This window comes from Cnephaeus nilssonii (genome assembly GCF_951640355.1).
Source record: "Cnephaeus nilssonii genome assembly, chromosome: 19".
NCBI classification, from domain to species: domain Eukaryota; kingdom Metazoa; phylum Chordata; class Mammalia; order Chiroptera; family Vespertilionidae; genus Cnephaeus; species Cnephaeus nilssonii.
This window is the reverse complement of record NC_137090.1, coordinates 22,186,188-22,211,609: the sequence shown is the minus strand read 5'-3', so window position 1 is coordinate 22,211,609 and position 25,422 is coordinate 22,186,188. Positions and strand designations below refer to the sequence as shown.

The following is a 25,422-nucleotide window of genomic DNA, read 5'->3' as shown; positions in this document are numbered from 1 at the left end:
CATCTTGGATTGGGGTTAATTTTCATACTCGTCCTGATTGGCTGGTGGGCGTGGCTTGGCTGGTGGGCGTGGCTTATGTACCGGAGTGATGGTTAATTTGCATTTACCATTTTATTAGAGAGGACTAGAGGCCCGATGCACAAAATTTGTGCAAGAGTAGGCCTTCCTTCCCCCTGCCGCTTGCAGGCACCCGAGACCCGGCTTCCCTCACAACCCGGCTTTGTCCGGAAGGTCGTCCAGTCTAATTAGCATATTACGCTTTTATTATTATAGATTATTATAGATTTGTTTTTATGTCAATACCATGCTGTTTTGATTACTGTAGCTTTATAATATAGTTTGAAATTAGGATGTGTGATGCTTCCAACTTTGTTCTTTTTTCCTCAAAATTTCTTTGGCTATTCAGCATCTTTTGTAGCTCCATGTGAATTTTATGATTGTTTTATTTCTGAGAAAAATGTTAATAGCCTTTTGATAAGGATTACATTGAATCTGTAGATTGCTTTGAGTAGTTTAAATATTTTACTAATATAAATTCTTCCATTTCATGACTATGAAATATCTTTCCATCTTCTTCAGTTTCTTTCATCAGTGTCTTACAATTTTAGTGCACAGATCTTTCACCTTCTTGGTTTAATTTTCCTCAGTATTCTTTTCTATGCAATTGAAAGTGGGATTGATTTTTTAAATTTCTCTTTCTAATAGTTCATTATTAGTGTATAGAAACATAACTGATTTTGGTATGTTTGATTTTGTATCCCATAACTTTACTGAATTTATTAGTTCTAAACAGTTTTCTGGTGGAGTCTTTAGGGTTTTTTATGTATAATAGCATGTCATCTTCAAATAGAGACAGTTTTACTTCCTTTCCAATTTGGATCCTTTTAATTTCTTTGTCTTGCCTGATTTCTCCAGCTAGGACTTCCAGAGCTATGTTTACTGAAAGAGGCAAGAGTGAGAATGCTGTCATGTTCCTGATCTTAGAGGAAAAGCTTTCAGCTTTTCACCATTGAGTGTGATATTAGTTGTAGATTAGTCATATATGGCCCTTGTTATATTGAAGTACGTTTCCACTTTGTTGAGAGTTTTTTATTATGGATGTTGAATTTTTTCAAATTATTTTTCTGTATCTATTGAGATGGTTATATAATTTCTATCTTTTCTTTTTTTCATGTGGTATAGTTCTTATTCAGCACCCAGCTGCACATTGATTGAAAGCTGGACCCTCAGGCAGCAGCTTTTTATTTTATTTTATAAGATTTCATTGAAAGCCAACAGCTTTTAAAGTCCACAAATATGCCTCTTTCATGGGAAGATTGGGCGATGTGCATTATAGTCAGCTGCCTCTGTGCTGTGCCCTGGATGGAGAGTAGGTTAAAAAGTAATTTTAAACTATAAAAATATTCCATTCCTCATCAAGCTTTGTATCCTTTTATTTACATATATCATCTGGTGTAATAGCTTCTTCTTTTATACAATAGATTATATCATTCAATAATTATTCTAATGCTCAAAATATCCTCGATTTGGCTAGTTGGAGCTGATTAGCTTGGCATCTGTGTCCTGTTGACACGTCTCCATTATTCTTCGACAGTGTCCTTACTTCCGGGCACAAAGAACTTGCTTACTGTCATGTTTAGTTACCATTTGTTTTTGTTCCTTTTGTATGGAAGTTTTCAATTACTCTATTAGCATTTTATATAATGATTTAATATTTCATTATGCTGCTGGGCACATATGTACTCTGAGTTTATTTCTTAACTTTGGTTTTATAATTCTTCACTAGGTACTGGTATGCTGTACCTCAGCTATCACCTCAAAGAATTTGAATATTTTAAGCACTTACACGGTTTTTATTGTTGTTGTTTTGTTTTGTTTTTTATTTACACCTATTTTTGGTACCTCTTGTGTTAGCATATTTTATCATTTAATTTATCTACACATCCACTTGGAAATAGAGATCATGCTTTAGCTTCTTTGTATCTCTAACCCTTAGCATACTGCCCTACACATGGACAAATGTTTATAGGTAAAGATGTTTGATACTTTCAGTGCTATTCCTATTTAAGCGGAAAATCAAAAAGAAATTATTAAAATTGTTTTGTTCTATGTCACAGCTTGTAATTTAGGAGCTTGGGAATTTCTAAACATCAAGATCTAAGGAAATTCAATTAATGACCATAAAATTAATTTTATAAGCTTCTACTGAAAACCGTATTTTGAAATGATATATACAATTTAACACTGATGATAAAATCTATATGGCATGTGATCTGTCTGTCCATCTTTGAGTACTTCAGAATCATGTCATTCTGGATTCTTCCAAGAACTCTGAGGCTACTTTAATCAGGCCAGGAAAAAAAGTCAAAGTATGTGGATCTAATTATGTTGAATTAAGTTGTTTTGTGATCTATGACTTGGGATATCCTCTGCATCTGACAGTAATTTTCCTCATAAAGCACATATGTAGTTAGAAAAGTATTCCTAGTTTTCAACAGTAAAGTCATATGTTGTAAAACCTTAAAATATTTTGTTGCTCTACTTCCGTAATGTCTTACTCAAGCAGACACAAATCATTTTGTACTTAACATGCTAATTTCTGTAAATGGTAAACTTGTTTTTGAAACATCTGCACATCAGATTAGTGTTACTTTTACTTTATCAGAGTGATCCTACAAAATATTACTCATGTTTTCTTCCCAAGGGGAACAGAATCTAGCTTTTTAATATTATTAATTGATAGTATTTGATGGTCAGTTAAGATGAAAACAAGCAAATTTAGTATGAGAATGTCTCAAATATTGCCTACTTATGCTTTTACCAAAATGCAAATTTTACTGGACTTTCTATATATTTACTTGCTAAATGTGGCAACCCCCATGATCCTGATTTTTGTTAATTTTCCCCCAAAACATTACCCTTATTGAGATGTAATCCTCATAATGTAAAATTAATCCTAGCACAAATACATCCAAAGACAATGCATAAACAAATGGGTATGGTTGGCCCACAGTTATAGTAACCCCCCAATTAAAGCAGAGGTGGCAGCTTTCCATTATCCTGTGCTGATTAGTCCTTACATTTATCCCTCTTCCCTGCCCATATTTTTGTTGGGGTTGTATAGCTGCGCCCCAGCCAGTAGTCACCATCCCGTTTCATCAAGCCATTAGTGAATTCCTCATTTAAAGGAAGCTCTGTGAAAAAGGGCAAAACTCTGGGGGGTGGGGGCATATATGGGAGTGGGGTGTGGGGAGGGCAATGGTAAGATATGTACACATATAATACCTTAATAAAAAAATTGAAAATAAATAAATAAATAAATAAATAAATAAATAAATAAGTTAAAAAAAAAAAAAGAAAGAAAAAAAAAAAGAAAAAGGGCCTGTGGAGCCAGTGGCATTGCTTCAGGCAGTGGAGTAGGTGATGTGGTAACTGTAATAGTGAGATGCTGCTGGGGCCAGGTGGGAACATACTCTGGAACATGCCATTCCCATTTGACTACCAAGCCCTGTTGGGCCCTTCCACTGCGTCCATGATCAAAATTTGAGTTGAGCCCTTTGAGTGTGGGTCTGGGCCAGTGGTTCAGTGGCTGGCCTCTACAAAAGGAAGTGAACTTGGTTGCTGGATCAGGCAGGTGGCGGTGTTGTACTGGGATAGCACCTCCAAGTACTTCAGCCATTAAATCTTCACCTAAACTTTTTCCCATTGGGTTTTGTGGTTTTTCTTGCATAACATGGGAAGGAACTAGAAGTCAGTTGTGTGCTTGTCCCACAGCCTACATGGCACAGGATACCCTCTGACACAAGTGTGTAAGTACAATCAGTTAAGCCATTAATACCAGTTATACTTTCACAACATAAGCTACCATACTAGTATACCCACAACATCACTTTAGCTTCTCTTCCTGCTGTGGACTCTGCTTACACCTCATTGGGTGTAAACACATGGACTAATGTGTTTATTGTGCGCATGCCATTTGTTCCACTGACAGCTGCCAGTGGTCACAGTATCCCCTATGTTGGTGTCAGGGGAGGCTAGCCTGCAGATACTATGGGGGCACTCAAGAGGATTGGCCTTTTAAAAAATTTTTTTCCACTTGGGCAGTGATACTATTGCCAGCCTCCAGTGAGCATCCTGCCACGGCAGGCCCCTTCTTTCTGTCCCCATTCCTAACACTTCCCAGTTTAATGCCTAAGTCCTTGACATTTTGGACCAGCCCTCATCCTCATCTCCACTCAAGTTCAGGCTGCAGCAGGAGCCGGCTACACAAGGATTGCTGGCTCTGTGTTGTTTGCAAGGCATCACATTCACTTTTTTGAGTTCAGATTTTTATTGAAATAATTTGTAGATTCATATGTACTTGTGAGAAATAGTAGTAAGAAATCCCATGTACACTTTACCCAGTTTATCCCAATGGTAACCTTTTGCCCAAGTAGAGTATACTCACAACTGGGATATTGACAGTGCATGTGAACAGTCACCTGCACTGTTTACAGTTTTGGGCTATTGGGAATATGTTATATGAACATAGTTTTCATTTCTCTTGCATAGATTTCCAAGAGTGTAATTGTTGGTTCAGATGATAATTGCATGCTACTTATTTTAGCTCATTTTTGAATTTGTAGCACCTAGAAGAGTGCAAAACATGTAAAAGGCTTTCCATAAATACGTATTGAATAAATAAATAAATGAATGTGAAGAATTGACAGGTGCAGGGAGTAAGCAGATGAGACAGAGGATATGTGGAGATTATCAGTATTTACCATGTTTCCATGCTAAGTAACTTATTCCGAAACAAACTTTTACTGTCCTTACCCTTTTGTGATAGTCAGAGTTACAGCATATTCAATGAAAGTGTATTAATTTTGAAGGTAAAATTCTTGAAGTGGTGGATTGGGAATGACTCTAGAACTTAATTCTTATACAAATACCTTCTTTTTGTATTTTCCTGTAAGTTTTCATTAAACACAACCTCGTCTGGTAGCTTGAATCTTGGCTAGTTTAAAAATTTTTTTAAAAAAAATATATTTCATTGATTTTTTACAGAGAGGAAGGGAGAGGGATAGAGAGTTAGAAACATCGATCAACTGCCTCTTGCAAACCTCCCACTGGGGATGTGCCCGCAACCAAGGTACATGCCCTTGACCGGAATCGAACCTGGGACCCTTGAGTCCGAAGGCCGACGCTCTATCCACTGAGCCAAACTGGTTAGGGCTAGTTTAAAAATTTTTAAAAAAAATTTCAAGTACCATTCACATACAATATTATGTTAGTTTCAGGTGCATGACGATGATTAGACATCTATATAATTTACAGAGTGATCACCTAATAAGTCTATTACCCATCTGTCAGTATACAGTTATTATAATATTGTTGATTATTGGTTATATTCCCTATGCTGTACTTTATATCCCCATGATTTGTACATCTTAATCCCTTACCCTTTTTCATCTCCCCATTCCCTTTCCCATCTGACAACTGTCAATTTGTTCCCTGTATTTATGAGTCTGTTTTGTTTGTTCATTTTATTTTATTTATTTTTTTAGAATTCACATACTTGAAATCATATAATATTTCTCTTTCTCTGACATTTAATGTAGCATAACATCCTATAGGTTTATTCATGTTTTCCAAAATGGCAAGATTTCATTCTTTTTTTATGGCCGAGCAATATTCCATTGTATATATGTACCACATCTTCTTTATCTATTTTCTATTGATGGAGAATTAGGTTGCTTCCATATTTTGGCTATCCTATATAATAAAGAGGTAATATGCAAATTGACCATCACTCCAACACACAAGATGGCTGCTCCCATGTGGTCAAAAATGGCTGCCACAAGATGGCCAGCAGGGGAGGGCAGTTGTGGGTGATCAGGCCAGAAGGGGAGGGCGACCAGGCCTGCAAGGGAGGGCAGTTGGGGGCGGGGGGAGACCAGGCCTGCAGGGGAGGGCAGTTAGGGCTGACCAGGTTGGCAGGGGAGGGCAGTTAGGCATTTTATTTTATTTTATTTTTTTATTTTTTAAGTCTTCACATTTTGTTTTTTGTTTTTTTTGTTTTTGTTTTTTAAATTTCTTTATTGATTAAGGTGTCACATATTTGTCCTCATCCCCCCATTCCCATCCCACACCCCTCCCCATGGATGCCCCAACCCCCTGTTGAACTTAACCATTGGTTAGGTTCATATGCATGCACACAAGACCTTTGGTTGATCTCTCCCCCCTCCCCCAACCCTCCCCTATCCTCCCTCTGAGGCCTGATAGTCCGATCGATGCCTTCCTGTTTCTGGTTCTGTTCTTGTTCATCAGTCTATGTTGTTCATCATTTCCCCTAGATGAGCGAAATCATGTGTCACTAGAGATATACTTATAAGAATTGAATGTGCGACGAGCAATAATAGTTATGCTGACAGGCAAATGAATCAGTCTGTAGTGAGTTTCTTTCTGGACCAACAGTTCTTTTGAGACCCAATATCAATGTCCACCAGTTCCTTATGAGTACATGTCGGCACTGACCCCTCAGCTCTGGATGGTGGACAAATGGTGGTAATGCAGGTCCGACTCCCTCTGGTTTGGTCTCGGCCGGACCCAGGGGCACGGCTTCACCCGGATCCAGGGGCCCACGGCCTCACCCGGACCCGGGGCCAGGCTCACCTGGATCCAGGGGCCCACGGCCTCACCCGGACCCGGGACCCAGGCTCACCCGGATCCAGGGGCACACGGCCTCGCCCAGACCCAGGATTCAGCTTCACCTGGACCCAGGGGCGCATGGCCTCATCCGGACCCAGGGGCGCGTGGCCTCTCCCGGGCCTGGGACCCAGCCTCACCCGGATCCAGGGGCACACGGCCTCGCCCGGACCCGGGATCTAGCTTCCCCCGGACCCAGGGGCACGTGGCCTCTCCCAGACCCAGGGTCGCGTGGCCTCACCCGGATCCAGGGGCCCACGGCCTCACCCGGACCCGGGACCCAGCCTCACCCGGATCCAGGGGCCCACGGCCTCACCCGGACCCGGGACCCAGGCTCACCCGGATCCAGGGGCACACGGCCTCGCCCAGACCCAGGATTCAGCTTCACCTGGACCCAGGGGCGCATGGCCTCATCCGGACCCAGGGGCGCGTGGCCTCTCCCGGGCCTGGGACCCAGCCTCACCCGGATCCAGGGGCACACGGCCTCGCCCGGACCCGGGATCTAGCTTCCCCCGGACCCAGGGGCACGTGGCCTCACCCGGACCCAGGGGCGCGTGGCCTCTCCCAGACTCAGGGTCGCGTGGCCTCACCCGGATCCAGGGGCCCACGGCCTCACCCGGACCCGGGGCCCAGGCTCACCCGGATCCAGGGGCCCACGGCCTCACCCGGACCCGGGACCCAGGCTCACCCGGATCCAGGGGCCCACGGCCTCACCCGGACCCGGGACCCAGCCTCACCCGGATCCAGGGGCACACGGCCTCGCCCGGACCCGGGATCTAGCTTCCCCCGGACCCAGGGGCACGTGGCCTCTCCCAGACCCAGGGTCGCGTGGCCTCACCCGGATCCAGGGGCCCACGGCCTCACCCGGACCCGGGACCCAGCCTCACCCGGATCCAGGGGCCCACGGCCTCACCCGGACCCGGGACCCAGGCTCACCCGGATCCAGGGGCACACGGCCTCGCCCAGACCCAGGATTCAGCTTCACCTGGACCCAGGGGCGCATGGCCTCATCCGGACCCAGGGGCGCGTGGCCTCTCCCGGGCCTGGGACCCAGCCTCACCCGGATCCAGGGGCACACGGCCTCGCCCGGACCCGGGATCTAGCTTCCCCCGGACCCAGGGGCACGTGGCCTCACCCGGACCCAGGGGCGCGTGGCCTCTCCCAGACTCAGGGTCGCGTGGCCTCACCCGGATCCAGGGGCCCACGGCCTCACCCGGACCCGGGGCCCAGGCTCACCCGGATCCAGGGGCCCACGGCCTCACCCGGACCCGGGACCCAGGCTCACCCGGATCCAGGGGCCCACGGCCTCACCCGGACCCGGGACCCAGCCTCACCCGGATCCAGGGGCACACGGCCTCGCCCAGACCCAGGATTCAGCTTCACCTGGACCCAGGGGCGCATGGCCTCGCCCGGACCCAGGGGCGCGTGGCCTCACCCGGACCCGGGACCCAGCCTCACCCTGACCCAGTTCCCAGCTTCACCCGGACCCAGGGGCGCGCGGTTTCACCCGGATCCGGGACCCAGCGGGGTTTCGTCTTCTTGATCCCAATTCCTGTTGGTCAATTCCCTCTTAGCAATTCCTTCGGCCATTTTCTCAGAGCTCCAGGGCAGCCACCGCAGAACTCGTTGGGCGGCGGGCTCGGCGAAGCTCCGGTGTGCCCGGTGCGCGGCGGCGGGCTGGTCCGGGGTGGCTGCGTCGGCCCTTGGGTCTGCAGCGGTGGCCGGTCGCCGAGCGTGCGCACCTGGCCGCTTCCGGGGCGTTGAGATTCTTGAAGGACTTGGAGGTCAGCAAGCGCGTAGTCTCCCACCCCATGTCTCCCAGGGGCTCGTCTGTCCGTGCTCGGCAGCAAGTGAAGCCTTCCCCTCAGCCGGAGACCGCTGGGGGAACTGCGCCGAGCACGTTCCAGGCCGCCATTGTGTCGCCTGAGCCGTAGTTTTTAAAGTGTGGTCTTTGGGTCACCGGAATCAGCTTCATCCCGCGTACCCCTCTCTTTTATTCTAGTTGAAGAGCATCTGCTCAGTCAGCCCTCCGGTGGTTCTGGATGGTGTCTGCTCTGCTCTCCCGTCGTAGTCTCAAAATTGTTGTGGTAGGCAGCAATCAGGCTTCTGCCCTATGCCTCCATCTTGGTCCTTGTTTGTATAGTTAAGTCTTGATTGTTGTTGGTGTCACTGGGAGGAATTGTCCTCCAGGCCAATTGGCCGTGGGGACCCTCTGTGTCTATAAAGGAAGAGTTGCTGTGCGGGAGACATGTTTATGTGCCGGGTCTTGGTGCAGCAAGGCTTTGGCGCTCACTGCGTCTGCCTCTTGAATGTGTCCCTTATGGGAGTGGTTGAAATCTGGTGTCATCTCACACTGACCACTAGATGCCCTCGTTTCTGGGTCTCCAATGGAGTGTAGGTCAGCTACTGCCTGTGGCCCCTCAGCAGGAATTACAGCATCCCTTATATTCGTGACCTGTTTCGGTGTCTTCCCCTTTTGGCTGCCTCCCTATCGCTCAGCTTCCCCAATCTCCCTAGGTGGTCGCTCTTGATACCCCCCTTTGTGGGCTGAGTGCAAAGTCTTGGTGTTGTTAAGCCTTGATTGCTGTTGGTACACTGGGAGGATGTGACCTCCAGTCCAATTGGCTGTGAGGATCAGCTGTGTCTATGCCGGGAGACAGCCCCATTCAACTAGACTTGCAAAATTGTAAAAGCCTCTGTGTTCAGCTTGGATGGGGCGGAGTTACAGGGCGGAGCCTACCGCCTTGGCTTCCCGTCAGCCCCGCCCTATGAGGTTCCTGTGTCTCAGTGTCCCTCTGTACTCCCAGCAAACACCTCTGAGAGAAAAGCGCCCTGGAGTTTCGCGCACTGCCAAACAGTCTAGTCTCTCCCCCAATGAATCTGGATTCCCAGATTCTCGCCCGGAACTGGGTTTCCGTGTAGTCAGAATTGGGGCTCACCTCAGTCTGGCGCTTTTGTCTCCTTCCCTCCAGGGCGACTCGGCGGCACAGTCAACAGCCCATCCTCCGCGCACAATCCCGTGCGCGCCTCCGGTGCTCTGCTCTTCGCCGCCTCTCTGCACCTCTGCCCCACAGCCCAGCTTTCCCCAGCATGAGCCTGGCTTCCCCGGGTCTCTCCCAGAACTGGGGTTCAGTGCAGTTGGAACTGGGGTTCAGCACGGTCAGGAGCTTTTGTCTCCCTCCCGCTAGGGCAATCCAGCGGCACAGGCAACAGTCCCTCCTCTGCGCACATTCCCGTGCGCGGCTCTGGCGCAACTCCTCTGTGTCTCCGCCCCACAGCCCAGACTCCCCCAGCCTGAGCCCGGCTTCCCAGGGTTTCGCCCGGAACTGGGGTTCAGTGCAGTCGGGGCTGGGGTTCAGCACAATCTGGCGCTTTTATCTCCTTCCCGCCAGAGAACGCCAGCCAGGCCGTCAGCCGCCCCTTCCTCTCCGGCTCCGTCTTCCCCACACGCGCGCGGGCTCATGTCTCTGCCCGTGTCTCCATACCTCAGGCTTTTACGGCTTCTCTGATTTTCCTTGTCGATTTCTCTTTCCTTCTAATTGTGGGCATTTCAGTCAGCCAGCTTTCCTGTGGTTCTGGGTGATGTCCGTTTTGACTTTTAGTTGTGTTTTTGAAATTGTTGTGCCAGGCTGTAGGTTAGGTGTTTAACCTATGCCGCCATCTTGGTTTCTCCGGCAGTTAGGCATTGATCAGGCTGGCAGGGGATTGGTTAGGGGGTGATTAGGCTGGCAGGCAGAAGTGGTTAGGGGAAATCAGGCAGGCGAGCAGTTGGGAGCCAGCAGTCTTGGATTGTGAGAGGGATGTCCGACTGCCCGTTTAGGCCCGATCTGTGGGATCGGGCCTAAATGGGCAGTCGGACATCCCTTGAGGGGTCCCAGATTAGAGAGGGTGCAGGCTGGGCTGAGGGACACCCTCCCCCCCAGGGCATGAATTTTGTGCACTGGGCCTCTAGTTGTAAATAAAATTGCTACATAGGACTTATGTTTATGGTTTTGATTGTCATTCTTATAGGCTTCTGAAAGTATAGTACTCTGGGATTTGATAATTTTTTATCTAAGTTCTTAATGCTTTTGTGTTTTCTTTCTTTTTAAGAGTGTTAGGGCAATTGGTATTTGAGTCATTAGGCATATCTTTGGCTATAGAAGTAAAATCACATTTAACAATGCTTTTTAAAAAATCAGGGTTTACTTTTCTCATTTTATAAGAAGGCTGCTGCTGGTTTTGGTACAATTGCTCAACAGTGTCTCTGACATTTTTGCTCTTTCATGTATTGCCACTGCTCTGGACATCATTTCTCAATTCCAGGCAGTAAGGTGCGGGGAGAAAGGGCAGCATCAGTGATGTTAATTCCTTTTATCAGGAAAGTGGATACTTTCCAGAATCCTGCTTTTGTCTGACTGATTACAATGATGTCAACACTTACTGGAAGAGGGCTGGAAAAACATTTTGATGGTGTCAGGTGAGGGAGTGAAGTTTGGAGATGGGTGTTTGATTTGCCATCGACTCAGTACATTTGTATGATCATCACCTCAGTCAAGATACTGAACATTTTCACCATCCCAGCAAGTTTCCTCCTGCCCTCTCCAGTCAAATCTTCGGCCCTGCTCACACCATGGGCAATCATTGCTATTACTTCATGTTTTTATTTTTCAAATTATAGTTTACATTCAATGTTATATTAGTTTCAGGAGTTATTTCATTTCTTTTAAAACAATAATCTTTTCTATAATCACTTAAGGTTTGATATGGATTTGGGGGAACTTTCATTTCTGGTCACTTTATTATATTTTTTAGCTCCGTATTACAGACTTTAGGTCTGTACCACATTCATTATCCAAATGTTTTAAAATTGCACATATCTCTGTCATGTCTCTGCCATCCCTCCATAGCAATTGAGTTATAATATGGATTTCCTTTAGATTTTAGAATGTTAAAATAACCCTAAATTTTTATCACTGATATCAGGTAATTGGGTTGTATTTAGAGACTTGTAAGATGCTGATTTCTGCGTCTTAGATGCGTATATGTAGTGACGTTTAATTCTAGTGTCAAAAGAGAGAACAAAAAACAGAAAAACAAAACAATTACGCATAAAAAATAATTCTGCTCTAATATTCTTGTTTCATATGTAATTTGAATTTAACCTGTTTTGTGAGTTAATTATACAATTTATGTATGGACATAATCATTCCAAGTGCATGTATGTCTGCTATATAATGTTGTTCTTATGGATTATTAAGTCAATGATATTTTAAAAAATTCAGATAATTCAGATGAGCATTGGGATCTATTTGATTACTAGCTTAGAGTCCCAAATAAGCAAAATATTATCTTCTACAAAAAGGATTCCATGTTTCTCACTAGTAGACCCATAGTACAATAAAAGTATAATATTGCCTGACCTGGTCAATATTATTTGCCATGATATTTAGTAATGCAGAACTAAATCAGAGATACAACTCTCTTATAGCTCTCCTGTTTTGTGATGAGAAAATCTTAACTAGAAATATTCCCAAATTGAGGTCTATAAATAATGCAGAGGATGCCATCTTCTTACTACTGGTTTGCCATTATGTATAGTCAATCTATTTATGTATTTATTTTAAATCTTTATTGTTGAAAGTATTACATATGCCTCCCTTTCCCCCCACTGACCACTTCTAGCCCACTCCTGCCCCATCCCCCCCAGACCTTCACCATCCTATTGTCTGGAACCATGGGTTATGTGTATATGCATACAAGTTCTTTGGTTGATCTCTTCCCACCCACCCACCCATCCACCTACCCACCCACCCCCGCCTTCTCTCTGAGATTTCCTGTTTTTAATGATCTATGAAAAACCACCCAACTTGTTTGATAATACCAACAGTTATATCATTTTGTATTTTGTGGGTAGGTGACTTGTTATCTTCTGTAATGTTATTCAAAGGATTAAACTTGCTCTAGCCTCCTGACAGTCAATGTCTGTAGCAACCCTCCTCTGCTCATTAATGTCCCCTAATGTGTCTTCAAGGTCATGGAGCAGACTCTGTGTGCTCTAATAGCAGTTTCCTAAGTAAGCATTTAGGTGGAATTCTGTCTTCCTGCCTTGATACTGATTGTTAGCACCACCTCATATCAGAAGTATTCTTAAAATGAAAGAGGGAAACTCCTTTTCATTGACAGATCAGGAAGTGGTCTTGATTATAAGTGTTTTGGAAAAAGGTTTTAGATAACATGCTTTAGTTCCACTGTGATGGGACATAAATTACTCAATAAGCCCTAAAATGTTTTTCTCTCTGTATTTGATTCTGGCTTGTGTTAAATACATTTGATATTTTGATATTAAATTTGTCTGTTACTGTGTTTCTTTTCTCTTGCTTTGCTATTTACACTTTTCTTTGTCCTGCTATTTCCTTTTCTCTGGCTTTTCGATAAGCCAGTTTAGGTAAAAGTTTTCATAGGCAAAGTACAGAGTTAAAACAGTGGAATGACTGTTTATTCATAATTCTAGAATTCCTGGGAGTTACATTTATCAGCTCTCAAGAGATTCTTTAATTATAATGTTAACGTTTTACTTTTGAAAGAAATTGAAATGGACAGGCATGTGGTTGAATTGGGGTTTTTCCTTGTATTTTTGTCTAGCAATAGTCTAGCAATGGTGTATCTTGTCTTGATATAGAAGACTAAAATTTCTTTTTTATTTTAAAGGTTCGAGGTTCTTTTAGAGACTTGTACTTTGATGAATACAAATAGCATTGGTTTGTGGAGTATTTTTTGGATATTAGTCAAGTTGGCTTTGTTGATTGCTAGAGGAGTTTTACTTAGCCCATATTGTTGTAATGAAGCTAATATATTCCTATAAGTATAAATACATGTATATATTTTTCCTGTTAAAATCCCACTCACAGACATTTTATATTCTACCATACTTTTACATTGTCTGGGGTCTTTTTTTCAGCACTGTTTGACAGTTGTTTTGTATGGTAGAAAATTATTATCATCATTTTTATTATTAATTTTTCAATTATTTCTTAATACCTCCACCTCTTCTATCTGTCCCTCTGGATTAAATACAAATAGATAGTTACAAAATAGGGGATGTAAATGACAGCACAGGGAGTATTATAATAACTGTATGATTCCAGGTAGGTACTGGAAATATTGGCGGGAACACTTTTTAAAGTATATGGTTGCCTAACTATTATGCTGTATACCTGAAACTAATACCAAATAATATTGAAAATTCTTATAGTTTATCAGTAAGTCAGTGTAGAAAATCTTAAGTATCTGTGACTTGTCCTCCTTTTAGAGGTATGCTTAAAAATGTTTAAAACAGTATATAATCTTACTTGGCTTTTTTTAAAGTATAAAAATATAGAAGTAAATGAAGGCATTTTGTTCAAGTTGCCACCTTTAATCTGATAATCAAGATAAAACTAGTAAATTCAATTTGCTAATTTAATTATGCAAATTAGTGACTAACTTTTCAGAGATCAAGTCTGTGGCCAGCCTTGATCTATGGAAAGTTTTTGTAAATAAAGTTGCTTTTGTTTTGTTTTGTTTTTTAATATAGCTGCAGTCATTGATTTACGTTTTCTGTGGCTACTTTGACACTAAAAAGGCAGAGTTGAGTAGTTACAACAGCTAATCATTGCAGTTCATTGTTTGTTTTTTCTCATTAGGGTGGTGTGCAACATGTTACCTTTATACATCTACTTTTAATAAAACACATGTATTTTCATTGATTTCAGAGAGGAAGGAGAGAGAGAGAGAGAGAGAGAGAGAGAGAGAGAGAAACAGAAACAGAAACATCAATGATGAGAGAGAATCATTGATCGTCTGCCTCCTGCACACCCCCTACTGGGGATGAAGCCTGAAACCGGGGCATGTGCACTGACCTGGAATTGAACCATGACCTCCTGGTTCATAGGTTGATGCTCAACCACTGAGCCACAGTAGCGGGGCAGATTTGTATATTGTATTATGATTGCCATTGTAGCCATGTTTATCACATTACATAATTATAGTACACTGTTATTGTCTATATTCATTATAGACAATAATGAATTAGACCCCTGGCTTATTTACTACTTGTTACAAGTTTTATGCCCTTAAATACTATCAGTCTTATCTCCTCATCACCCATCCCCTGGTTACTACCATTTTACCCTCTGTTTTTTACATGCGTGATTATTTTTTTTGCAGATTTCACATATAAGTGATATAATACAGTACTTTATCTTTCTCTGATTTATTTTGCTTAGCATTCTCTGCTTAAGGTTCATCCATGTCATAAATGGCAGGATTTCCTCTTTCTCAAGGCTGACTAATACTCCATGGTGTATCTACTGCATCTTTTTATAAATCTATCCACTGATGGGCATTTGGGTTGTCAGAGTGTTTTGAGGCCTTTTCTCCTGAGCACCCCACCTGGATCCCTAGCTATTAAGGGAGTTTCTACCCAGTTTTCCTTCAGCTGTCCTTGTCCACACTGCAAACCTGTTTCCTTATATTTGACTCCCAGAATCATCCTTCCAAAATTGAAATTTTGACTACATTATTTCTTAAAACCCAGGTACCTCCTGCTCTCTCTTTTTCTGACTCTCATGTTGTTTCTGACATACTGAACTAATTGCCCATCATTTCCATTTTATGTCTATGCATTTATATCTAAAATGAAATATGTGAGATACCTGATATATCTCTACTGCAATATCCTCCTCTCCTTTCTTTGTAAGTATATCCTATTTCAAAGAGCAATTCCATAATCTATACCTATTTAATGTTTTTTTTGTGCCACTTCTAACCATCCACCTTCACCAACTCCTTTTCATGTCTCACCAGAAGATTTCATATATTTCCTTTCTTTTTGTTACCACTGTGTCTTATACATAAGATAGTTATTTCACTTTTACATATTATATTTTCACAAGTTTCTTATGTGTCTTTTCCTTTTGTTAGGCCGTGAGCCCAAGGATTATTTCTTATTTACCTCTTTGTTCTTAGTACTTAATAGCATGGTACCCAACGAATTTTTGTTGAGTGAATGATTGGGTTAATTTCCTCACCTACATTATATGATGTGTATTTTTATTTTAACCAGTTTATGCTTTTTAGAAGGCAAATTCATTTAGAGTAATAAACCTGACTCATATATCTTTTCTCTTTTTTTCCATATGTCTTATAACTATGTAGAGTGAAACTAGATATGTCCTGTTTTCTGACTTGCCACTCTATGCAGCAAGGGATAGAATTTCTTACTCTAAATATTATCAAATCCCTGATAGGAAGTTTTGATCACTATTCATCATGAAACTCATCTGTAAACTAAAATATTTTATTTATAACTTCATCTTAGGTATATTTGGTAATGAGATACGTATTTCTATTCATATTTGGTGATGTGTGTGTGATGCTCTTAATGTAGGTAGTTTTAATCAGGTCTCTGTTTTCCCATATCTCATTTCTAGGTACAAGACATCTGCTTCAGCCATGACTGTCGTTGGGTTGTGGTCAGTACTCTTCGGGGGACGTCCCATGTTTTTCCAATCAACCCTTATGGTGGCCAGCCTTGTGTGCGAACACACATGTCGCCACGAGTCGTGAATCGTATGAGCCGTTTCCAGAAAAGTGCTGGGCTGGAAGAGATTGAACAAGAACTGACTTCTAAGCAAGGAGGTCGCTGTAGCCCTGTTCCAGGTCTCTCAAGCAGCCCTTCCGGATCACCTTTGCATGGTAAACCTAATTTCCTCTCTCCACTGAACCTTCAGTCCTTCTTCGCTTTATCCTTAATTTTCAAGGTCTGGGACAAAAATAAATCCATTTTTTCCTAATCTGTTCATGCAAAGACAAGGTCTTTTTAAGCTCATGTTGGGACATTCTTAAATTATTAAATAATTAATTGAAGCCAATATAGTAATGGCAGCCTTTATCACACGACTTTACCTCCCTATGTTTTTCAGTATGTAAGGACTTCCTTGTGCTATTTTTATGGAATATGAAGTTTGAAACTATAGTCATACATTTAGAGATTGAATCTCATGTCTGTAGATCTTTTCCAGAAAACTTAATTTTTAACCAAAGCCAACAACACTATATATAGTTCATTAACTATATTCATATTCATTGTTGGAGAAGAATGGTCATGAGTCATGTATATTTTAGAGCATCATTTGTTTTTTATTTTAAAATACATCTCTGTGAAATTTCTACCAATACATTGCAGGAAAGGAAAAAAAAAAACCAAAACTCTACAGCTCGATAATTTGTCTTAGAGCAAATAATTGTGTTACTATCACCCCAACCAATAAATGAAACATTACTAGAACTCCCCTTTTGTGCTTCTTTTCCATAAAAGAAAACCATAAATCTGACTTAATGGTAATAATTTTCTTACTTTTTAAAAATAGTTCTCTGCTAAGGAAGTATCCTTAGATACTGTTGTTCTTGTTCATATAAGTGGAATTATAGCATAGTGTATTTTGGTATATTCAGCTTCTTTAGCATCATGTTCATGGGATTAATTCATGTTGTTCTTTATTGGTTTACTTGATTACTTGATTTCTTTCTCTCTCTTTTTAAAATATATTTTTATTGATTTGAGAGAGAGAGAGAGAGAGAGAGATAGAGAGAGAGAGAGAGAGAGAGAGAAAGGGAGAGAGAGTGATAGAAATATCTATCGGTTGCCTCCTGCACGCCTCCTACTGGGGATTAAGCACACAACGCAGACATGTGCACTGACCAAGAATTGAACTACTTACTGTTGATGTATATGTGGAGAGTTTCCGGTGTGGGGTTATTATATATAATGATGCAGTGAAAATTTTTGTATTTGGTTCCTGGTACAAAGGTATACTCATTTTTAAGTGGAAATGCTGGGCCATAATGTATGCAAACCTTGACCTTGGTTGTTAATACCAGAGTGGTTGTACCCTTTCATTCCCACCAGAATGACTGAAAAATATTTGGTGACATTAGATGACACTTTTTCTAGAGTATTACAGATTCTCCTTGACACATGACTGATTTAAGTTTTAAGAGTAGGAAATTTTATATAGAGATAATGGTTACTACAGAAAACTATTTACTTGATCTGAAATTCATGTAATATACATAACCATTTAAATGTTAACAATTCAGTTGTGCAAACCACCACTTCTCTTGGTTCCAAAACATTTTCTTTATCCCAGATGAAAATCAAACATTCATTAAACAGTTACTCCCATTCCTCTCTTTCCCAGTTGCTAGCCACCACCAACCTGTTTTCTGTCTCTTTGGATATACCTGTTCTGGATATTGCATATAACTGCCATCATACAATATGTGAACTTTTGTTTCTGGCTCTTTTCCTGTGGTTTAACATTTTTGAGGTACAACCACATTGTAACATGTATCAGTACTTCATTCCTTTTTATGGCTGAATAATATTCCATTATATATATATACTAGAGGTCCTGTGCACGAAATTCGTGCATAGGGGGTGGTGGTGTCCCTCAGCCCAGCCTGCACCCTCTCTGATCTGGGATCCCTCTCACAATCCAGGACTGCTGGCTCCCAACTGCTCTCCTGCCTGCCTGCCTGATTGCCCCTAACAGCTTCTGCCTGCCAGCCTGATTACTCCTTAACCACTCCCCTGCCAGCCAGATCTATGCCTAACTGCTCCCCTTGCAGGCCTGGTTGCGCCCAAATGCCCTCCCCTGCTGGCCCGGTCACTCCTAACTGCCCTCCCTTGCCATTCTGGTCACCCCTAACTGCCCTCCCCAGCTGGCCCAATTGCCCCTAACTGCCCTGGTTCTCCCCAACTTCCTTCCCCTGCAGGCCTGGTCACCCCTAACTGCCCTCCCCTGCAGGCCTGATCTCCCCCAACTGCCCTCCCTTTCAGGCCTGGTTCCCCCCAACTGCCCTCCTCTGCAAGGCTGGTCCCCCGCAACTTCCCTCCCCTGCAGGCCTGGTTCCCCCCAACTGCCCTCCCCTACAGGGCTGGTCCCCTGCAAACTGCCCTCCCCTGCAGGCCTGGGTCCATCCCAACTGTCCTTCCCTGCAGGCCTAGTCACACCTAACTGCCCTCCCCTACAGGTCTGATCTCCCCCAACTGCCCTCCCTTTTAGGCCTGGTTCCCCCCCAACTGCCCTCCCCTGCAGGGCTGGTCCCCCCCTACTGTCCTCTCCAGCAGGCCTGGATCCCCCCCAACTTCCCTCCCCTGCAGACCTGGTCACCCCTAACTGCCCTCCCCTGCAGGCCTGATCTCCCCCAACTGCCCTCCCTTTCAGGCCTGGTCCCTCCCAACTGCCCTCCCCTGCTGGCCATCTTGTGGTGGCCATCTTTGACCACATGGGGGCAGCCATCTTGTGTGTTGGAGTGATGGTCAATTTGCATATTAAGATTTTATTATATAGGATATGTGTGTGTGTGTGTTGTGTGTGTGTGTATACCATATTTTTTTATTCATTGATGGAAATTTGGGTTGTTTATATCCTTTAGCTATTATTAATGGTGCTGATACAAACATGTATGTATATTAGAGTACCTCTTTTTAATTCTTTTAGCTATACTCTAACCCTAATTTGTTTTAACTTCTTCTTGAATACATATCCTTTTGTAATACTTAAGCAGTCCTAGAAATGCATTTTCTGTAGGAAGTTTTAAGAGAACCTGAAAAACATAAGTAAATGGAACCCTGGGGAGAAATTGGGTTGTAACAAAAAATTTGGGACTTCTGTTTTCTCTTCACATGATGTTTTATGTTTTGGCTGTATTATTTTTATAGTAATAGTTATTCATATGTAGTTAACTTAATTAGTGACCCAAGGTCAGAAATCTTTCAGAATCAGTCCTAGATGAAAACAGCCATTTGAAAAAGTATTTGAAATTTTAAAAGAAGTTGAAAGCTATGCGATATTTGTATTTTTTGCCATTTGCAACAAATTTTACTTAAATAATTAGTTACATTTTATGGCATAAATATTTTGTCATATAATTAGGTGACAGTATCTGTTCTTTGAGGACCTTTCTCTTTGTGTTGAGTATTTTTCTTTAGTTAAATTCTACTAAACACTTTATGGAAAGAGATTCAGTGTACATGTGGGTTAGCTAGGTTGACCAGAGGACCAGATGTATTGGTAGAAAAATTAAGATTTATATTCCTTACATTTATACATCTCCAGAGAGTATTCTTTTGAGCTTCATTTTCCTTCCTATTCTTCCTTCCCTACTAAGCATACCCCATACCAGGTTCCATGGTAGTTTTTGGGCATATCGTGCACAAAAAATTGTCATCTTTGCCCTGTGTATCATCTAGTCCAAGGGAAAAGATAGGGCTCAAATAACTGTGAACAGATTCCTAAGATTATATTTTTGCTGAAGGGTTCAAAGTGCCAATCAATTAAGGATTTGTCATTTGTAAAAGAACATGTAGTTGAAGAGCATACTTGGATTTCTGAGTCAAAATATACTATTTTCTCTCAGCTTTATTGCTCACAGCTCTCTTCATTGTTTGCCTAAAGCTACCAGAAGACATCGCAGAGAGGAGATGATACACTGTTTGACAGATAGCTATACTTAGCATTCTCTTTTGAAAGCAAGGAATTTCAGAAGGCATTTTCCTCCTGATAACACCTATTAAAATTTTTATTGTGTTGGAATTTCACCCTATTACTTTGTGTAGTATTCCTTATTTTCAAAGCACCAATGTTAGAGTGATGGTCATTTTTCTTCATGTTCTCTTTGTATTTCACATGTCAAAACAAAATGGGCATTGTTGTTGGTTAGTTCTAAAAAGGATGTATTTACAGTTTGTGTGGATAAACAGTTTGATGCTGGTCAAAAACAATGTAAACTTTGAACAGGGAGGGATTCATCTTGAAAATGAATCATGCTTGGTGCTATTACCGTTGTTTGTGCTCTTTTTAGCAAAGTAAAGGAAACTGTTAAATAACAGTTGATATAGGGATATTTCCTTTTTACTCTCTGGAGTCAGTCCAGTGTAGGTTAGGATTATTTTATCTTCTTGTCATTATTTTACATAACAGAGGACGTTTATTTATTTGAAATATACTCTCTCTAAATGTTTCTCTCTCTAAATATGTCCTTCATTTTCTTATTTCCTTGACCTTAGTCTATGTGAGTGTTTCTTAACTTAAGATCCATGGACATGGATATGAACGAAATGACATCATTATGTTTACTATCCTGTAACCAAAAGTGTTTCCTTTCATTGTGAATATAGACAACACAAGATAGTAATATTAGTAGTACTTGTGACATTGTCACCAATAAAAATGCAGATGTTTTATATCACAATATATATGAACTGGATATCTTGAAATGTTTTGAGTTACTGATATTTTGAAATATTGTTTATGCTTATCATAGCTTTGAAATTACTATATATTATGTAATACTATTACTGATTTTAGTATTTATTACATATACTTCTATAACAAAATTTAATTTTTAAATGTATTAATAACTATACTTCCATATAATTGGTTTACTTTAATTCTATGTATTTTATTTAATACATTTATATATAAATAATTGATTTTTAGAGAGGAAGGAAAAGGAGAGAGAGATAGAAACATTAATGATGAGAGAGAATCATTGATCTGCCACCTCCTTCATGCCCCACACTGGGCATTGAGCCTGCAATCCGGGCATGTGCCCTGACTGGGAATCCAACTGTGACCTGGCTCACAGGTCTACGCTCAACCACGGAACCACACTGGCCGGGACTGAATCATTTTTTCTTACCACATCTGTTTCAGTAGCCACTACCCAGCCACTTTTGCTATCATAAGACATTTCCTTTGTTAATCATAAATATTATTTTCCACTTTCCTGCTAAAATCTTTCAGTATCTCAATATCCTTGTAGAAGGTTAGAGAAGCTCCTATCCTATTTCTAGCTGTTGTCCCACCACACCTGGATTACTGTATCCTCCCCTGAATATGCCACATGGATTCATTTTCTTGGCACCTTTCCTATTTGTATACTCATCTCTAACTAGAAATAATTGTTACCCTCTTGAATGCTTATTAAAACCCTACTTCATTGTGTTCTAGCTAAAAATATCACTTTGTCTCTTAGCCTCTCTTAAACATCTCTGGATGTGTGTCATCTGTAGCAGCCTCCATATTGACAGTCTGAACATATTTTGTTATATCACAACATGTTGGTTGTTTGGGGACAGGCCTGTCTGTCTATTAGATCGACTTCCATGAAGACAGGGCCTTATTTGCATTTGTGTCTTTGCATCTTGTGTCGTATTTGGTAAAATGTAGACTCCAAGGCTTCGAGCCAAGTTTTCAAACATCTTTAGAAGTTCTTCTAATAAGACAATTTATTTTTTCTTTTTTAGATTATTTATTTTTAAGTTTTATTGTTTTCCATCACCATTTATCCCCCCTGTATCCTCTTTCACCTCCACCCAATCCTCTCACCCCCCACAATCACCACACTGTTGTCATTGTCCATGAGTTCTTTCTCTTTTTTGCTTAATCCCTCCACACCCCCTGTCCCCCCAATACGACAATTTAGATTGAAATCGTTACTTGTCGGAATGAAGCGATTTTTATTCATGATAACATTGCTGTTCATTTTAACATCTTTAAGATACATTTATTTATTCGACAGCCATTAATTAGTGTTTACTATGTCTAGGCACTGTTTCTGAGTTTGAAGAATATAGCAGCGGACAGGAGGAACATGTCTCTTTTCCCATGGAGCTGACTTTCTAGTGGAGTGTTATGAATAAAAATGAGGATAGAAAGATAGATAGATAGAAAGAAAGATAGCCATAGCCGGTTTGGCTCAGTGGATAGAGCGTCAGCCTGTGGACCAAAGGGTCCTGGGTTCGATTCCGGTCAAGGGTACGTACTTTTACTTTGGTTGCAGGCTTCTCTCCAGCCCGGGCCCCGGTTGGGGCACGTGCAGGAGGCAACCAGTCAGTGTGTTTCTCTCACATCAATGTTTCTCTCTGTCTTTCCCTCTTTCTTCCACTCTTCCTAAGAAAATAAGTCAATGGAAAAATATGAGGATTAACAACAAAAAAAGAAAAAAGAAAGAAAGATGATAGATAGTTTTATGGGCTAAGGAGAAAAATAAAGAAGGGGAATAGGGAATGCCTGGGGAGGATTGCAATTTGAGATTAGAATTCTTCAGCAGACCAGACTGAGTTGCTAACATTTGAACAAAGAGGTGATGGAAGTGTGGATGAAAGTCATGCAGATGTCTGGGGAACATGTTCTAGGCAGAAGGAACAGCTAGTGTAAAATCCTTGGTTTGGGAATGTGCCTGGAGTGTTCAAGGGTTAGGGTTAGGGTTAAGGGGTCAGTGTGGCTGAAGCATAATAGTAGAAGCACATAGTAGAAGATGAGGTCAGAGCAAATGTGTCCAGATCATGTTAACCTTTGACTTTTACTTGGAGAGTTTTGAGAATAAGAGTGACATGATAAGCTTGTGTTTTGGCAGGATCAGAAGGGAGATCTAACAAGGGTAGAAGCCCAGTGAGACCAGTTAGGAGAGTATTGCAAAAATCCAAGTGAGAGAAGACAAGGCTTGGACTGAGTTGTTTATAATGGAGATTCTGAGTAGTAATTGGATTCTTGCTATAAACAGTAGGTCCTCGGGTTACATCGGAGATCCGTTCCTACGGCGCGACATAACTGATTTTCGCCGTCAGTCCAAACCCACCTACATAAGCACCTACGTCACTCACATGGAGCACATACACAGCAGTAATGAAGTGAAACAATAAAAAAAATTTAAGAGAAAGATAATTCCTGACCTTCACTTGGGGTAAATAAATAATAATAAAAAAAAGCACATATGTACATACGTCGAAATGACGGAACTTTTTTTTTCTCTTATAAATAAATGGGAGATGGGGTGACGTCACGAAATGACTTACGTTGAGTCCGACGTAACCTGAGGACTGCCTGTATATGTTTTTTTACAAAAATATTTTTATTGTTTTCAGAGAGGTAGGGAGAGGGCGAGAGAGATAGAAACATCAATGATGTGAGAGAATAATTGATTGGCTACCTCCTGCATGCCCCCAACTGGGGATTGAGCTCGTAACTGGGGCATGTGCCTTTGACTGGAATTGAACCTGAGACCCTTCAGCCCACAGGCCAATGCTCTATCCACTGAGCCAAACTGCCCAGGGCGGATTCTTGCTATATTTTGAGGGTAGGGCCATCAGGATTTCTGGTACACTTTATGTTACATATGAGAGAAGAGAGGAGTCAGAGTGACTAGTACCTATTGTTGTTCCTATGCCTTAACTTTCTTTCTGTAAAATGGGGAAAATAATATTACTTACCTTAGAGAGTTACTGTGAGGATTAAAGCACTTTGAATAGTGTTTCGCACATATCAAATACTCTGTAAATGGTTACCTGCTATGATTAGTATCATTATCAATATTGTTTTTATTGAGGAGATATATAGGATTGAGTACTTTTTCATATTTTTTCATAGTGCCTCTTATCCAGAAAACCAAATAAATGAATAATTCATTGAATGAGTGAATGAAAAATATAATTGTGACCTTGTTGTGTACACATTTTAGCCTTTTAAAATTTTATTTATTTATTATTATTTTAATCCTCACTCCTGGATATGTTTTTTTTCTTGATTTTAGAGAAAGACAAAGGGTGAGAGAGAGATAGAAAAGCATCAATTAGTTGCCTCCTATTCGAGCCCCAACCGGGCATTGAACCCAGCGATCTAGGTATGTTCCCTGACCAGGAATTGAATCTGCAACCTTTTGGTGTATGGGACCACTCTCCAACCATCTGAGCCAGGGCTTTTATTTATTTATTTATTTTTTTAAGCATTTTGGACTCAGTATTGATAAGTTAACTTCCAACATTGTTTCTGAAATGGAGACACCAACACAAAACTGAAAAGTGAAGGTAGTATAATTTTTTTCTTTTTCATCTGTTTTTGCTCATTTAAAATTCACACATCAGGAAGTGTAGTTTTTCCAATTATGCCACCTATTCTTGAGCCTTTGCATTTGTTTATTTTGCAAATTAGTTTTCCAGTTTAGATTCAAGAATATGACATGTACTCTGTGATAGGGCTTTTAAGGAACTTGTTTTTTCTTGCTATTTCCATTGACTTAACAGAGGGATTTTGGATTTATTTCTACTGTTCCCCAGAGTTCCTGGAAGCGTCTCCTTTCCCATTAACTTATTGATCCTCAGGGGAGGAGTCATCTTTGAGTCATGACTTCTGGCATTTGAATTCCAGATTCTGCTTCTTCCAAATGGAAGTAGTTGAGACCTTCTTGGACTCAAAGCTCCATGTTTTAGTAAAAGTGCTTTTAAATAGCTGGTAGCATCACTTTTCTTTTTAGCATCTGAGTGCTGCATTTTTTTTTTTTTACCACTCAGAAACTCTGTTTATAGTCTTTATTTGATGGTTTATTGTAATTACTTTTGTTGATCAGTAGTTTTCTTGATACAGACCACATCACAATTGTAAATACAAAGCAACCACACATTTCAGCCTTATATAGTTTCACCTACTTAAGACAATCAATAAGAATGTGATGTTCCTTGACTTCTCTTTCCACATCTCTGTTTACTTGTGGATTGAAGTTTCCATTTGTGTGTTTTAATTTTTGCCAAGAAAAATCAATCATGTGCACTGTAGCTCTGCTTTAAATTTTATGCCTCATATGGCACAGAGTATATATAGTATATACATGTTAAATGGATAAACCTCTTTCTGTTAGGCTATCTTAGTT

The 25,422-nt window shown here is 41.4% G+C and overlaps 1 protein-coding gene across 11 annotated transcripts in view; it reads left to right on the top strand.

The window, feature by feature from the left end:
• The window catches only part of BCAS3 (BCAS3 microtubule associated cell migration factor), a 479,435-nt gene that overhangs the window by 142,409 nt on the left and 311,604 nt on the right, over window positions 1-25,422 (top strand). For all 11 annotated transcript variants that reach the window (XM_079796989.1, XM_079796987.1, XM_079796983.1 and 8 more), the window contains exon 15: window positions 16,140-16,404. In XM_079796989.1, coding sequence (XP_079653115.1) covers window positions 16,140-16,404 — 265 coding nt within the window. The remainder of the gene's footprint in view (window positions 1-16,139; window positions 16,405-25,422) is intronic.